This window comes from Syngnathus scovelli, chromosome 2 (assembly GCF_024217435.2).
Source record: "Syngnathus scovelli strain Florida chromosome 2, RoL_Ssco_1.2, whole genome shotgun sequence".
Taxonomy (NCBI): Eukaryota; Metazoa; Chordata; class Actinopteri; order Syngnathiformes; family Syngnathidae; genus Syngnathus; species Syngnathus scovelli.
The window spans coordinates 6,341,346-6,357,862 of record NC_090848.1 but is presented as its reverse complement, the minus strand read 5'-3'; the positions used below and the strand labels follow the sequence as shown (position 1 = coordinate 6,357,862).

Sequence of the window (16,517 nt, the reverse complement as noted above, 5' to 3'; positions counted from 1 at the left end):
ACAGTAGTCCTCCTTCCTGAACCCTCTCTCAAGCTCGGTTCACAATGAGGGTGCACTGAATCTTCGCCTAGCAAAAGTGGGAATTAAGTGTGAAATGAATAAAAAAATAATAGTAATTCAGGGGTTGTTGATGGTGTTACTTTTTACATCGTCGCGCAGTTACTAGCAGATCATTATCACGGGGAGTATGCGGCTATGCACCAACCTTCTCGAGTCATTAGTTTTAATGCGTGCGCACTGTCACAAGAGAAGTATTTTCTTCAAAGCAGTCTATGTATTTGAATTAAAGAAGTGAGGAAACTGATGAGAATTACTGCGGCAACCAGCAAAGAGTGGCAACCCTTCACTCATATGAGGCGCTTATTAGTCCATCCATCCATCCATTTTCTGAACCGCTTAGTCCCCACGGGGGTCGCGGGTGTGCTGGAGCCTATCCCAGCCGTCAACGGGCAGTAGGCGGGGGACACCCTGAACCGGTTGCCAGCCAATCGCAGGGCACATGCTTATTGGTCATTGTTAATAAAACAAGTAAGATTGTGTTAAGATGTCAACAAGCACGCACCACATATAACAGTGACTTTGTCTTTAGTAATAAGAATAGCGAGAGATAGAGTATTAATACTTATTGGAACAAATCCTCTCGCTTGAGGCTAACTCTTGGTCTCCATCGTCTCATCTGTTAGGACGGCGCTCCGTTGAACTTGAGCTTCATGCCCCTGGACATCAAACTAACCAACTGGGACGACCTGCCTGAGGATTTCAGCCGGCACAGAGAAAATCAAATACAGGTCTACCCTTTGTGTGTGCTCGTGTGTGTGCGTGCGTGCGCGAGATGTCCATGCATGTGTGTGCTTGCTGTAATTTATATACCTTGCTATTCTGTAACAGAACCTGTAAGGAGGAGTTTGTAGTGTTAAATATGTTAGCAATAACAACATGACAAGATTTCCCAAAAATGACCATCTGTCAAAATGCTGAATCTGGTCGGGACGTCTACTTCAACTAGATTCGAAGACATCTGTGGGTCAAAATTATGTAGTTTAAGACACAGACCCTTGTCATAAAACCTCATTTTAACTCCAGTACCAAGAAATGGAAGATTGTTCAGAAAAACAGTGTCTGCAGTAGAATAAGTCATGTACTTCAGCAGTCAATTCTAAGATTTTCAAATTATTGTATTCTGTTTTTCCCCAATCCCCTAACTTCATTGTAATTGGGGTTTGTAGAATAATTATAGTTTATTTTGCAGATGGAAATTTCAACCACTTACTGAGATACTCGGAAATTCACAATTCTGACCCCAACGTTATTGTTTAGTTTTGTTTTTTTCCTCTTTGTTATTTTTACATTTACGTATCATAATTTTCCTTACTGGATAGAGTAAATTTCGTGTTTTTGCTCCCTTGTCTTCAGGCTTGTGGCATCCATTTAAACTTAGAAGCTACAGGCTGACCTTTATTTTGCAGTATGATAAGATGTAATCCTTAACCAGGCCTTAGTAAAGACAAGGCACAGCGTTATCAAATCTAACTTATACCTGACACCACCGCTGGCAATCATGAGCAAATAGCACAACATTATGGCTCAGTATGGACACCGGTTTCCACCCCTGCGGGGTCTAGAGGGAGAAAGGCTGGAGGAATTGCCGGGAAGGGGGTTGAAGATGGAAAGAAAGCGAGGGAGGCTGAGCCAGTGTCAAGAGACAGGCAAGGGAGCGAATGCAGTTTTATGAGGATCATTACAGGTAGACGGATCATCGCCTCAAACGACCCCACGCGCACCAAACAGCTCGTACGGAATCCAGCAACCTGCCTTTGCAGCGGCAGTGCCGCTGACACAGTCCCCATCAGTCACGTTTATGTCCATTTTTAAAGGCAAGGCGTGAGCTGCAACCATTATTTACATCCTGCTTTGCGCCACTTATCCACTTTTTTTTGTTTTACATAGGATCAGATAGGTTTGGATGTATTTCTGCTTTATTAAAATCACGTCAAAACTACATTATGTATTTGATTTGGTCGTCTTTGTAAGATGTCAAATTGACTTGATAGTCCAAAGCATTCAAGAGGGATAAATATGCAAAAGAAATCACAAATTAAGAAAGGGACAAATCCTTTTTGTTACACAAACATGATGTAGCACATTCAGGGTTATTTCAATGATTTATATTGTTAAAATAGTATACTGTACCTCTGACAATGTTCATCAAATGTGATCATTTTCTTTAGATTTTAATTATCAAAGAAGTCAAAGTGACTCTGTCTATTGATTCAATGTATTCTGGCTACTATGCATAGATTTTACCATCAGACAGCCAGTGTTTGAATGATGCTAGCTTCTCAATACTATCTTTTTCGCAAACAGTAAATACCCATCCAAAGTGTAATATTATTATCCATTCAATTTTATGTGGGCTACCTGTTATTTTTCTTTTGGATTTTCTTTGAAAGCCTCACCTGTTCTAAAGCATATCTATCACTGTGTCTCAGTTTGATTGGTTTTATTTGACTGGCTGGAAAGTCATCTTCATGTGTATGCCTTTTGCTGATTGTTTTTGAATAGCTCTACAGTGCCTTAGATATAAAAAAAAAAAAAAAAAAAACTATACATTCTTTTCTTGCCACCTTTCACCCCCAACTTCAATACGAAAGATTTCAACGTCTGCCTTGCAGGTGCTGCGCTTCGTTCAGGGATGGAGCAGCCTGGCAGCCATGAAGCAGAAGCTGCTCCGACGTAGCCGTCTCCTCTACCACAGCCCCGCGCTTGGCTTGCAGCAGCTGGCCAACACCCAGCGACCTCACACCAGCACCAAGAGGTCAGGCTCCTGTTGAAAATGTAATATTGAAAGAGAAACTCCGCTTTGACTCTTACTTTGACAACCTTTAATAAAAGATTCTTCATGATGGCAAGGTTGGAGTCACAAATTACTAAACTATTGGTCAGAATTCAATTCCGTTCATCCATCCATTATTATCAATGTAGTGATAAAAATAGCTCTCTTTTGTTGACAATAAAATGGTTAATTTTGTTAATGGTTGAACAAAATGCCTTTTTATGGTCTTCTGAAAAGTGAGTCATGGAACAGCAGAAAAATATGCAATTATTTCTTGGTCCATGCCGTCACAATGACTTTTTTGTGGAAAAGGTTGAGACCGTTTTTGTGTAATTCTGACACAAAGAGGGTGAGAGAAGTGCAACTTCTGTTCCACCAATTACGCTAACGACAGTGTGAAGTCAAAGTTTGTGCACTCATCTGTTTCAATGAGTAGCCTCCAGCTTTTCACCTTATCATGCACATTAATAGCATATTGTAACATTGTCAGTGGTGGAAACACAAACACCACTAAGTCACGATCCAGTAGGCGACGTGAGATATCACAAGAAAACAATCTCATCAATACATGACTAAAGGCAGAAAATAAGTTTTGCGTGTGGGCGTTTCAAAGGGAGTCAACTGAGGCAAGAGAGAGGACAGGATTACTGTTGTGCATGCGAATTCATATTTTATGGACAAGGGACACACAATTGTAGGTGTTGTGGACATGATATCTATGTGCAAGGACTTTTCAAGTCGGGAAACATGTCTGGGTGCATGAACCTAATCAAGTTGTAAGTAGGAGGCAATTGGCCCAGCTTGATTTGATAGTTGTTTGATGTATTCACTAATCAGAACCAATCAGCCTCCGGCTCAGACACAGCGGGGCGATCGCATCTCACCTTTTGCACCACTGAGACGTTCCACTTTCAACAACTAAAAATCTAATGCATTTTGCCTAGGTTGCCAACAATGATCATACTTTCATCACATGCAACTCATGAAGAGTCATTGGGATTTTGAGAGGAGTGAAGAGGATTTAAATTGAGTTTACATTCAGTTGGAGTACACCACATGCTGAAATTACTGCAAATGTTGTCCCGAGATGGTTCATTACCCCTGGATCATTTTCTGATTACTTTGTATACAGTACATATCTGGAACCTCACAATGTATTTTGGGAAGCTGATCAACTTCAAAGTTGTTTGATCTTACCGAAAGTTTTTCTCATTTCAAAGTAAAAAAAATAATAATAATCTGCAGCCCAGCTTGTCATTTAACTTCGCCTGTTTTGACTTCTGTCCAAAACTGGAGATAAAAGTGCGAATGGTTGTTTGTCTGTGTGCCCTGAGTGGTGTTAGGATGTTAGAATGAATTTCTAAACGCACCTTCTGTTCATAGTCGCAAGCTAGTTTTGGATGTATTCTAAGCTTGTGCTTTTAACAATGCAAAAGTTTTTCTTTCCAAATTAAAGTGACTTTCCTAGAATCCCACAACGCATTATTGCCAAAGGTACAATCCTAGTTATTGCACCTTTTGGTGCTGTAAATCCTTGTTGTGTCGTAAGGAAGCTGCATGTTAAACTAGCAATAGGTCACACATCCGTTGGCATGACTACTACTTCATCTTTCATTTTTGCGGTTGGCAAATACTTTTGTTCTCTCGCTGAACCAGATGTGAATCATGACCTTTAAACCAGGATACATACGGAGCTGTGATTTTCAGCATACCATCCCATCCTTAGCTATCTTACTATATATTTATGTGGTTTCACTTTTGGAACTGTGCATGAGGTGTACAACAAAAACAATGTAAAATTAATTTACCTTCAGGGATCATAATGAGTTCAAAACATTCAAAAAAAACAATATTCAGTTGTACTTTGTTTCTACTATTTGGCAGAAGTTACTCAAGATCATGAAGGAAATACTAATGGGGTCACTTCTACTATACTTTCTTCAAATGTGCTTCTCAGGCTTTAAGTTAGAAGGTATTATGGCTTTAAAGTCACCATCAGTCTGCAGGAGGATGGTTCCTTCTGGAACCTTGAGACCTTTCTGTATTCGCCACTGGTCATCTGGTGCCTGATACTTTAATTTCCCTCAAAAACAGCTTGAGCTTCATAAGATCTGACCTCGGGTGGTGTGAAGCTGTGGCAGCCCCACGCCAGAGAGCAGCAAAGTCGTGTTCAGCAGGTGACGACTGGTGAAGCAGCTCATTAGCTAGCTTTGACACACTTGAGTCAGTGCTGACTAGAATGAATTTTGTCAGTTGTAATTATAACAGCTTCTACTCTTTTGGAAATGGAGACCAAGGAAACTTTGTCTTCTCTTCATTTAATCAGCATTTGAATCCAAAAGGATCACCTGACTGTGTTGTCTTTGCACATAGCGATATGAAAGGAAGCAGAAACTCCTGAAGCACACACCCCCGACCTCTCTTCGCAGAAGTCACCTGGGCCTATTTTGCTTGTGCGGGCTTCATGCGGTTTGCTTCGACTGTTTGAAGCAAAAAAAGATCATCTGTTTGATGACGATACACCATCAGCCCTTACTTTTTCATAGAAACGTCTCCCCTTGGATGTTTCCTTCCTCTATGTTCTGCCCCCAATGTCCATTTTGATTAATATTTTTCATATCTTCAACATTTTATCTTTTTGCTGCTCTCATATTGACCCAGTCATAGATCAGGTGGAAACACGTAGAGATCAGAAATACAGTCTTAGCGTGTGTTCTTTTAAGATTCCTTCCAATCTGCATGTACTCGTCGTCACTGGACGTAAGCGTTTTAGCTCTTCTGGGATTTATTTCCCGACGTGTCAGTCCAAGCAATAATGTTGATCAAACATGGCTGTCAAAACAAATGTTTGTAGAGTACAACATCAATTATTGATTCATGCCACTGCTTCATCCCTGGTGAAATAAGTACACAACCCCACGGATAATCCTTTTTATTTTCTTATTTTTGTTGTCTGTGCACCACAGATATGTTGTAAGCACTAGGCACATCTTATTTGAATCACACACTTATTTCTTTAAATGAGATCTCCAATATCTTTTCAAATTGTTTGACATTATACCTCAAAAGGGTCAGGGTCATTTAATAGCTATTTTACATTTAATTTTTTGTTGTAGGTGACAGTAATCTGCACCCTGTGAGAGAGCTCAGAGCAGGATTTCTTGAACACCAAATGACAGCAACTGAAATGTATGGACAGATGGCTTTATTTCATAAATATCACTTGCAATAGATCATATTAGAACATGACAGTTGAATGAAACAGTGATTTTGCGAGCGGCATGCAACACGGGACTTGTCAGAGTGGTGTCTGAAGCTGATTGGCGGCTGCCCATATCCGCCATCTCCAAAGCGGGAACCCATACCATAGAACCGTTGACGCTCCGCTCTGGTAGCTGGAGTTTTCTCATTCAAGTGAATGGGACTGTTGGGACGCAGCGTGTAAAGGCAGCCATTTCTTCCCAACTCTGGTGTAAAAATTAAAGTGTTTGGCTTCTTTGGGAAGGACCCCGTTGTTTTCTTAGATTGCGAGGGGCTGTTGCTTGGAGACGAGGAATTAGCAGGAGTGCTCCAAATGGGTGAATAAAAGAAATCACTATTTTGGGGGTGTTTTTGATGAGGAATTAGTATTTAATTATGGCTAAAAGCTCAAACATTTGATTTAGCATGTACCCTTTAACTAAGGAGCACCTTCCCTTGTAATTTAATATTTTGTTGGGATAACTGAGGCAAATGATTTATAGCTGGGTATTTGGGATTATTAAAAGGGGGTGGGATTAAATAAATTATACTTCTTCCCACTCCTTTTCAGGCATGTGAATGTGATTGATGGTTTCTTTGTGGTTCTATCTTTATTTCTACTTTTTTAGTTTGTGTGTATGTATGTGTGCATATGTATATATGTACATTTTATAGGTATATATATATGTATGTATGTCTGTATGTGTATATATGTGTATGCATGTATTTTGTCATGTCTTTTCATTGTGTACAGTAATCTTTTTTTTTCTTTCACATGTTTGAAATAAACGAAACGAAACGAAACTGTAGGTCAGTTTTGAAAATGTCAAATGATTGCTTCAGTTCTACCGTCAGTGGTTTTAAAATCTGATGACTACAAGCTTTTCTTTCACGATATTGTTTGGCACCTTTTTCATTCACTTTAGCAGCCTCTCTGCTCTATATTCTGTCAACTCCGGCATGACGAGGTCATTTTAATTCTTGTCCAGATTGACATAAAGCGTTGAGTGCAGTTTTCAACTTGCACACCTTTGCACTAGGATAACAAATTTGGCTGTGGAAAGCAACTGCTAGTGAGATGGAGTAGATTACATGATTGACGGTCCCTGTGGGGAAATAAGCTTGCTGCACTGACAAAATGGGCACAATTCAGGAGAGGAGAGAGCAGAAATAGAGTAGGCACAAATGGAGCAATGAAAATCATCGTTTTGAGGAGCGATGTTGTACAGTAGTTTCTTCAATTACTGAAGTGAGCATTCGTTGTTGACCTGTCAGTGGACTGTAATGTGTGTCCAGTTCCACCGTAGCCGGCCGGTGCCACAGTTCACATATCAACTAGATATTTTTTTTTTTTTTACATTATCTTAGTACATAATGTAATGTTAGTACAGGCGGCTCGGTGGCGCACTGGGTAGCACGTCCGCCTCACAGTTAGGAGGGTGCGGGTTCGATTCCACCTCCGGCCCTCCCTGTGTGGAGTTTGCATGTTCTCCCCGGGCCCGCGTGGGTTTTCTCCGGGCACTCTGGTTTCCTCCCACATTCCAAAAACATGCTTGGTAGGCCGATTGAAGACTCCAAAATTGTCCCTAGGTGTGAGTGTGAGTGAGATTGGTTGTCTGTCTCTGTGTGCCCTGCGATTGGCTGGCAACCAGTTCAGGGTGTCCCCCGCCTACTGCCCGATGACGGCTGGGATAGGCTCCAGCACGCCCGCGACCCCCGTGGGGACTAAGCGGTTCAGAAAATGGATGGATGGATGGATTATCTTAGTACATTATTTGGAATATGAATGTCCCAAGTGAATGGAATTAAACAGGCTTCATGTTCAAATTCAAATTCCGTCAACACATTCAAACTAACAGTTTTTCAAATGTTCAAGAAGTGTAACTGTCTGTGTTGTGATGTTTTTGCATTCCTCAATTTTTGTACCATATCCCTTAAGGTCTGCTTGCCTATTCGCGTGACCAATCAAGTTTGCACCCATTTTGCATTCATAAATCAGGCCCTAATTGAGCCCCCCTCCACAAAACCACACTAGTTATGTAATCATTGCTCATCGATCGCAATGTTCTCATTACTGTAGGTACCTCAGTCGGGATGAAGTGGCTGAGGCCTCACTGAGCAAGGCTCAACAGGAAGGAGGCAGCGTGCGGCTGGTTACCAAGGAGAACTTCTTCAGCAAGAGAAGATCGACCTCATCACTAAATTCACCCACTTCAGACAGGTATGATTAATACCTGTATATAATAATTTCATGAAAACAAAAATGCTTGCGCTTTTAATTGACAATGTGTCTTGAACCTAGAAACACATCTCTGTTGCTTCTGCTGCCATCGACACAAACTTTCTGTACCTGAGGCCTTGTCGCCATCATGTACTCTAATCTACTGTATTAAGACTACTCGTGATCCATTCACTGTCTAGTAGCACATTCGTTTGGTGTATATACTTGATACTTTGGTCAATGATCAGAGGTGGCAATAGTGATGATCTTATTATATCCAGCGTTGGGACTGCTCGTGGCTGGGCTTTGCCGCTAAATTGAGCTTAGCATAGCTTGCTTCCTGGAAACAAATTGACACGTTTGTTATCAACGCATTGCAGGAATTGAGTGTGAGTGATGTGATTAAAGTGGTAAAATATTATATAAGAAATAAATAGGCCAGCGGGCCGGGGGCTTACTCGCAGCCACCTGAGATGCGTCCTTTGTGGGCAGGCACCGCTCATTTGCTTTTCCAAAGGTTTTTGTACCTATTAAATTACTTGAAAATATTTACCATAACGTGACCATAAGTAGTAACAACGTTTTGCAATGATGTATGTTGCTGACTGGCCTGCAACAAACTAATGAATGTATATTTTTTTGTTTTTTCTTTTTGTTTTGTTCTTCGGTGGCAGGGTTAACCCAGTGCCAGCAAGCACAATTTTCACCCAATTTTAAATCTTTCAAGGAATATTGTTCAATAAGCCCTTAAAAATGAGTGTTCATCATCTTCCCATTAAGGTGATATGTGCCCCTTCCTCTTAGCAAATCAATTCGTTTCCCCATCCCTTTGCTGTCTCCATGGAGACGTGCATCCGCCTTCTGTGCAAGGCACAAAGGCCCGCTGTGCATGTTCGTTCAGTAAATTTAGACCATAATGCAATATATTGGCAGAGACTCAACACCCGACCCAGAAGCGAGCCACCGCGGGTAAACGAGCAAACACACAAACTACACGCACTCATCAATGTTTGTGCAAGATGTTTCCCTGTGAGGTTGCCACTCAGTTTTACTGCCGGAGGAAGCACAATGCCAGACAGCTCTGGATTGTGTGATTATGGCTGCAAGGCGTGACCGTGCAAAGAGGCCACCGGTCAATTGCAACAGAAAAATATTTACAGTGCTGACTTGACTTATGAGTCGTATTCAGTCGGTAACTCAAATTACTCGTATTTTTTGTGATAAATAGTCCTTGCGGCAAACGCTGGATGCGTTCATGCTTCTTCTTGGGAGCTAGTTGTCATTTCACAACCCGGGCTGTAATGCAGGCTCTATGTTAGTTTTAGGTTGGAGTAAATTTATTTAATCTCCATGATTCCTCGCCATACACCGGCCAACAGCAGATCCCAGGGTGGTCATAACCATTGATCCATTTCCTAAACCTGTTATTGTTTTGGTCCAATTTCAAATCCATCCGCTCTTGTCGTTCTATTTGCCAGTTAGTACAAAGCTAACGGGAGATTGTGTCCCTGGCCGACTCCAGCGGCAACAAGTCATCAAATTCCCTTTGACATTACTGCGTGAAAGGCTCATCCTCCTCCTTGCTGCGTTAATTGCCATTTCCCTCACAAGCTGGTCTGTAACTGTCAGGGGACTAACAACAAAACGGCACTTCCCATGATGCCACACCATCTCATTCAAGTCGGCAAATTTATAAATCAATCATCGATATGCCACGCCCAATTAAACAAATTCATGCTAATGAATTATATTCTGAAACATATGTATGTGGCATGTCAATTATCAATTTATGATTTTATGGATTCGGATGAGATGGTGTGATGTCACCGGAATTGCCATTTTGGCAGCCTGCCTGCAGTACGTGTTAGTTTTACGGTACTTTGATCCTCCTAGCCGCATATCATTTGGTCATGATATCACAGTAAAAGCGGAAAATATTATATTAAGACTGACAGTCATTCATTTCATTAAATTAATTCTGACATACTGTCCATTTTCAACGGAAAGAAAACAGTGTATCGTTGGACTCCTCCGGAATAATCCCAATTGTGGGGTTGTTTTACAGAAAAAAAATTGTTTTGTGCAAAAAAATGCAACGTTGGGTGAAACTGACCCAACTTCCTGGGTCGATCCAATTTTGAACCCACATTGGGTTGTTTTTCAACCCAGCATTTTTAAGGGTGTTCTCTCCAGTCTTCAAATATGATGTTTACCCGAGTGCTTGGCCTGCGTCCAGCACTGGCAAGTTTCAATCTTTTTTTCCTCACTTATTATGGTTTTCCTTTTTTTAGCCTTCCTCTGAGAAACTTTGGTTGTCGGAGGCGTACTACAGTCGATAGCGGTCTCTTCTAAGAAGCGGTACGGCAAAATAATGGCCTCTGGTCACTATGACAACGCACTTGACGTCACATCCGCCAAAAGAGCACAGGAAATTCAAACCCAATCCAGTCTGAAATTTGCTTTTCAGAGGCTTTCAAGAATACCCATTGTGGACAGCTTAAGTGCTAATCTGCCATTTATAAGATGTGTGAGTCATAAATGGTCAAATGAAAAGGCTATTGTTAAGATATTTGGGGGCAAAATACCCCGGAATGCATCTTTAAAGGCTTCCCGCCTTCCGCCCAAATAAACACTCTTCTGTGTCCTGACCATTATTATTTTAAGCACACCATTAGAAGCTTATTTCTGTCTCACTTTCATCCACATTTTTGGCAAAACACAGTTCTCTTGGTACCAGTTTTTGGTATCCGTCTCAAATTGCTTTTCTATTTAATGATATTTTTAATTCTTTTGAGGGTTTTCTTCTCAATATCAGGATCTGTAGTGTTGCTCAGATTCTTTGTTGCTGCTTAGGCCTGTATGAAATACAAAACACAAAGCCGTGGGGAAACAATGAAGTCCATCTGCCCTTCTCTTATGTGGCTCATGCGCCCTGCTGGGATGATATGGCAAATGCCCAAACTAGTTGTCCTATTTTTTTTTTTTTTTAACACTCACGCAGATACATGCTGGTCATGTGCATAGATCATCATAAAATACATTGAATGTTTGGCACAAAGTTAGAATATTAATCATAAATAAGTACCTGTGAAATCTATAAATGTAGCTGAATATTTGTGTTTTTAGAATAAACAGGTGTTTTTGTGCGTGTGTGTGTGGGGAGGGGAGGTCTAAACTAAGACTAATACAGGACCTGTATGGCAGGTTAATTACCATCCTTTTAACATTTTACTAAACATCCAATGCTCAGCAACCAAAAATTTGCATTTCCATTGATTTGGTGCACACATAAGGATTTTATAAAGCTTAAGAGATCGTTTATGCGTTATAGAGCAGATATGAAAAATATATATGTTTTAAAACTGCCATTTCATAGTTTTGATGCACGCTCCAATAATATTGAGTATCTTCTTCAATTTGAAATAAATGAATTAATTAATAATCGTCTGTCCCAGGGACACATCGATACATGACGGATTGGGAATCAAACAGTGGACCCTCAGGTTACTTGACGACTGCTCTACCTCTGAGTCCCCTTTTTGTTTTTACATTTGTCTTTCCAAATTGTTACTATGTTTCTTCTTTGAGCTTGTTAGATAATGTGAGATTTCCGTTTTGGAGGACTTGATTCTAGATTGATGGTTGACCAGAATCGTTGTGTGTTGATATTGGGAATAATCTATTCTAAAAAATGAGTTACTGCCCTACATACCTATGGTGTCTCCAATCTTGTATACCACAGTTCTAATCCTCACAGTCGCTTTCAGTCTTTCCAAGCTAGATTTATTGGGAAAGCTTCAGTATTAATGAGGGTAGCTACGTATCTATTTTATCCTTGTAAGACGTCAATAAAAATGTGACACCTGAAATCTGATGATTTAATGTTTCAAGCTTAATAGAGCCTTGTGACATCATTCATCGTCAATACCAATCAATTATTTAACAACTACATCTTTACAGCTCAAGCAAAGATGTCGGCGAGCAACCATCACCAGGTTTCCTGCAGGCGGTGGACGGCCAGGGTGTCCCTCTATGTCTGTCCTGCCAGAAGGCCTGCTTGACCACCGGTGGGGCCTGGGACACCCGATTTTGCAGCAGCAAGTACGTTAAAAAAGGCAGCGGGAGAGAAGCAGCTGAAACTGCTCCATGAAATTTGACCTGTGTTGCAAAATGTTGTGACTTTGGAAAAGTCCCTCCATTTTTATTTTCTGTAGCTGGAGCTAGGCGTCCCAATAATTTTGATATTTTTTATTGACTTGCAGCTCCATAGTGTTTATGGTAAATATTCTGTCAGTCCACATGTCACACAGTGCAGATAAGTCCATGTTCTCCGCCCCCGTAGGTGCCAGGAGGAGTTCCTTTTGCGCTCCAGTCAGACGCACATGCGCTCGCGGGTGCTGGAGGCAGAGCGGGGCGTTTGCCAGCACTGCGGCCTCCACGCCCACGACTTATTTGTGAAAGTCCGCGATGCACCGCCGTCCCAGCGCAAAGAGATGCTTGAAAACACTTGGCTCGCCCAGCTGTCACTCAAACAGGTTGGACCCAAGCACAAAACTATAAATACCTGATGCACGCACACACACACAAATTGATCTTCACTAGCTCGGCTAGCTCCCAGTAAATGGATTGCAGGGCCCATTGATTTTCCTTCCAGTGCCAGGCCCTGACCAGTAAGCCTGTTTGATTTGGTTGGCGGTTATCCTGCGGTCCCTGCAACCTCCTCATTGCCTGCTTCTTTTGACACACACACATGGATATATAACCCCCCCCCCCCCCTCGTTCCACTTCCACACAGTGCCGCCGGCAACAGCATCAGTGCCGATCGATGTGGCGAGCTTGAGAGGAAACAACCTCAGCCACATGATAAGATGGCATGGTGGTGCAAAAGCCTTAAGATTAGTGCCTCATTCTTCGGTTCATACTGGGGGTTCTTTTGTGTATGAGTGTGTTTCGTGCTCCACATTTCTATGCTTCGCCATGTGAGCGTTTCAGTCTAGTTTTGTTCAGGCATGTGTGCGTGTGTGAACTCTGGCCCTGCGCTTTATATCTTTTGGGATCAATTCTAGCTCACTCCCTTAATGTCAGCAAAGTAGCACTCAAATTGGGCAAATTGATTTTTGGTGCCCAACTCTTTGTCAGGCTGCTCTTCAATCATCTTTAGTTCTTAATTGATTTCTTCTCTTTGTCTCTCCAGATGTGATCAATATTGTTGGTCTTTTGGGTTTTCACACTGCTTCAAAGTGAATCTGACTCTCGAGTCCTTCTATCTTGGGAGTCAAGTGTGCTGGAATTCTGCTCCAGTGAGGCAAATTACATCACTTTCTGCCCTCTAGTGCTTCTTCCTAGAACTTCTTTCAGTTTTTGCGTTCTTATTACATCTGCCAAGCAGAAATTGTGTTCGTTCGTTCGTTCGTTCGTTCGTTCATTCATTCATTCATTCATTCATTCATTCTGACGTCCCTGTACAGTGAGCATTTTACATACCATCAAAGAGTGTTGTCAACAACCTTACCAATTTTTTCATCATTCACTGCCATTGACTGCTCTAGATTGCAAATATCCACTTTAACTTGACTGGCAGTGAATGAGTTAAAAAATCTGCAAGTATCTACCTGAAATGAGGTTGGAAAGTGATGAAACAGCAGTTCTCACCACTCTCAAAAATCGTGGGCAAGTCAGCTGAATATGCGAAAACCCTACCCTGTCAATCAAACACTACTAAAATTTAGGGAAAAAATGGATGCTACTCAATCTTGCGACTCTTCTGCCTCCTCATAACTACATACATGTTTGAGACATGAAAATATATCCACTTAATGTGTTGCGTTATCTTTTCTATTCTGTTCCTATTCTAAATAATCTCGTACTGGCTCTGGCCATGCACATAAAGCGAGAGGAACCGAGGATAGGCTGAATCTTATGTGAGAAGTGCAAGAAATCATTTTAATTTCCTTGATTGGGATTCAAAGCTCTAGCTCAAGCGGAGGAGGTCACAAAGCAGCAAATTACGTCTTACTTGCTTTGACAGAAAAACAACAGTTTGACTGCTTTCATCACTTGAGTTCAAACTTTAAAACAAATTCAGGATGGCCTACAATTATGACATTTTAGTGAGCCTTTTTCAAACTAATATCATACCATGTAGCTGTCATCATCACAGAATTGCTCAAGTTATTCGTTCTAAAAGCAATCATTACATGCAGACGTCACATTATCTGTTTTTTTTTTTTTTTAAATAATTTTCATTATTTCTTGCTCCGTGCTGTCATGAGTGCTTTTGTTTTTGTTTCCGGTAATGATGAGCCACATCTGCATTGTGCCTCTAAGGTGCATATATCTGTTCAATTTGAGTGTTTGGCTTCATGTGTGTAAGTGTGTGTGTGTTGCAAAATAAGACTTGAGGCGAGTGTAGCGCTCAGCGAGAGCTAAACACATCACTGCTGTAGGGAAAAATCAACTTGAGCATAGATGGATGGTTTGGGAGGGTAGTGCAATCACAGCTTGTTTTTGGCAATTTGCGGCTGTATGAGAGAACATGAGGGTGTTGCTCCGCTTTTTTTTTTTTTTCATTCTGTGTGTGTGTGTATATATATGTGTGTTTGTGCAGCTAAACGAGATGATCCGTGCTCCGGTGGAAGGCGATTTCTGGCAAGTGGACCACATCCGTCCAGTCTACAGTGGAGGAGGACAGTGCTCGCTGGACAACCTGCAGACACTCTGCAGCGTCTGCCACAGAGCTGTATGTGCATCATTCAACACTAAGCCCGAAATACATTTGTCCAGCTTGATTTTGCCGGTGCACCTTGGCCAGAGCTCTCTTTTATCCTGCTTAAAAGAAAGTTGCATCCCTCATGTTGAGGATCATCCGAGGTGGCAGTAATGTGATACATGGCCAGCCTTCTCTTGCCAGTAATAACATCCCAGCAGGCGGCTATGTCGTGGTGATGTATAGCATTGGCTGCAAAAGGCCGTGCGTGTGTATCTAGTAATCACACGCGATTCCTCAAAAGAGACATTAGAGAGCAAGGATGTCGAAATAAAAGTCTCTTCTGAAATGTGCTCTAATGTCACACCAGCGACTCTTTTGCTTTCGTCAGGGTCTGAATACTATGTCTGCGGAAATACCCTGAGGATGCACAAATTGCAGCAGACTTTCCCTCCTATTTGGAGCCCCCTCGAAGGCAGTCTGCCTGCTCTACTGCGGGGTCTGCCGCTGTATTAAAGCCTTTCCATAAATCACTTTCCTAAATTAAAAAAAAAAGAAAAAGTTCATCTGTAAAAACGACATTGTGTACAGCTTTAATGACAAGTGATAGTGATGTCAAGGGAAATTACTGCTGTTTTTGTATTTCAACTAAGCTCATACTTGGCTGAGCAGCCTGGACAGAGAAGAAAAGCAGATTCATACTGTATGAATGCTACACCTAAACTGACAAATCATCTTTGGGTTATTTTGCCCTTCCACAGAGGACGGCTCAGCAGGCCAAGGAGAGGAGCCGGTTGAGGAAGAACGCCGCAGCCAACAAGGTTGCGTCAGACATCAGCAGATTCTTTATGAAGAAATGATGCTCCCCGCTCACTCAGGTGCATTGTTGAGTCCCAACTGGCACTCACAAGATGCATTGTGATTTTTCTATCTTATTGGAAACAAAAGGCCAAACTACTTTGTTATCTGCCTTTTTTTTTTTTTTTTTTTAAGATAGCAAACAGGGACAACAACCGCATCCCCCCCCTCTTGTCCCCGAACCATCACAAGTGTGTGTGCGTGGGGGGGTGGGGTCGGGTGATTTATTGCAGCCCCCTTTAAGCTTGAGGCGTAAATGGAGCAGGTTGCTTCAGAGACGCTCAGCTATTTTCAGATTTTGCAAAGTTAGTGCAACGTTGCAGGTGAGCAGGGTGATAAATTAAAAATGGACCGTTCTACAAGCAAAGTCTTGTTTGTGTTGCTTTTTGGAAGATAGATGACTATTTTGTGGAATAAAACCCCATTTTTATCTACCTCCTGTGTCTTTCCTCCTCCGTTCTTCTAGCGCTTTCTCCACAGTTTGAAGCGTCAACACACCAGGACATAACGGGCCAGCTAGCAAATGGTGTCATCGCCTCAAGTCTGAAACATTATTGTCCATACACCCGCTCCTCTTCTGCTGTGCTTGATGTTCTGAGCAGAGCTGCAGTCAAGAGGGCTATGTTTAGAGGCACCGAGAAATGAGTTACTATGGAAAC

The 16,517-nt window shown here is 41.7% G+C and overlaps 1 protein-coding gene across 3 annotated transcripts in view; it reads left to right on the top strand.

Annotated features, from left to right (window-relative positions):
* The window catches only part of zranb3 (zinc finger, RAN-binding domain containing 3), a 55,132-nt gene extending 38,840 nt beyond the window's left edge, over positions 1 to 16,292 (top strand). For all 3 annotated transcript variants that reach the window (XM_049752695.2, XM_049752694.2, XM_049752692.2), the window contains exons 16-22: positions 684 to 788; positions 2,673 to 2,815; positions 8,154 to 8,294; positions 12,255 to 12,395; positions 12,637 to 12,829; positions 14,902 to 15,033; positions 15,762 to 16,292. In XM_049752695.2, coding sequence (XP_049608652.1) covers positions 684 to 788; positions 2,673 to 2,815; positions 8,154 to 8,294; positions 12,255 to 12,395; positions 12,637 to 12,829; positions 14,902 to 15,033; positions 15,762 to 15,860 — 954 coding nt within the window. In that variant the 3' untranslated portion in view covers positions 15,861 to 16,292. The remainder of the gene's footprint in view (positions 1 to 683; positions 789 to 2,672; positions 2,816 to 8,153; positions 8,295 to 12,254; positions 12,396 to 12,636; positions 12,830 to 14,901; positions 15,034 to 15,761) is intronic.
* Positions 16,293 to 16,517: the final 225 nt, after the last annotated feature.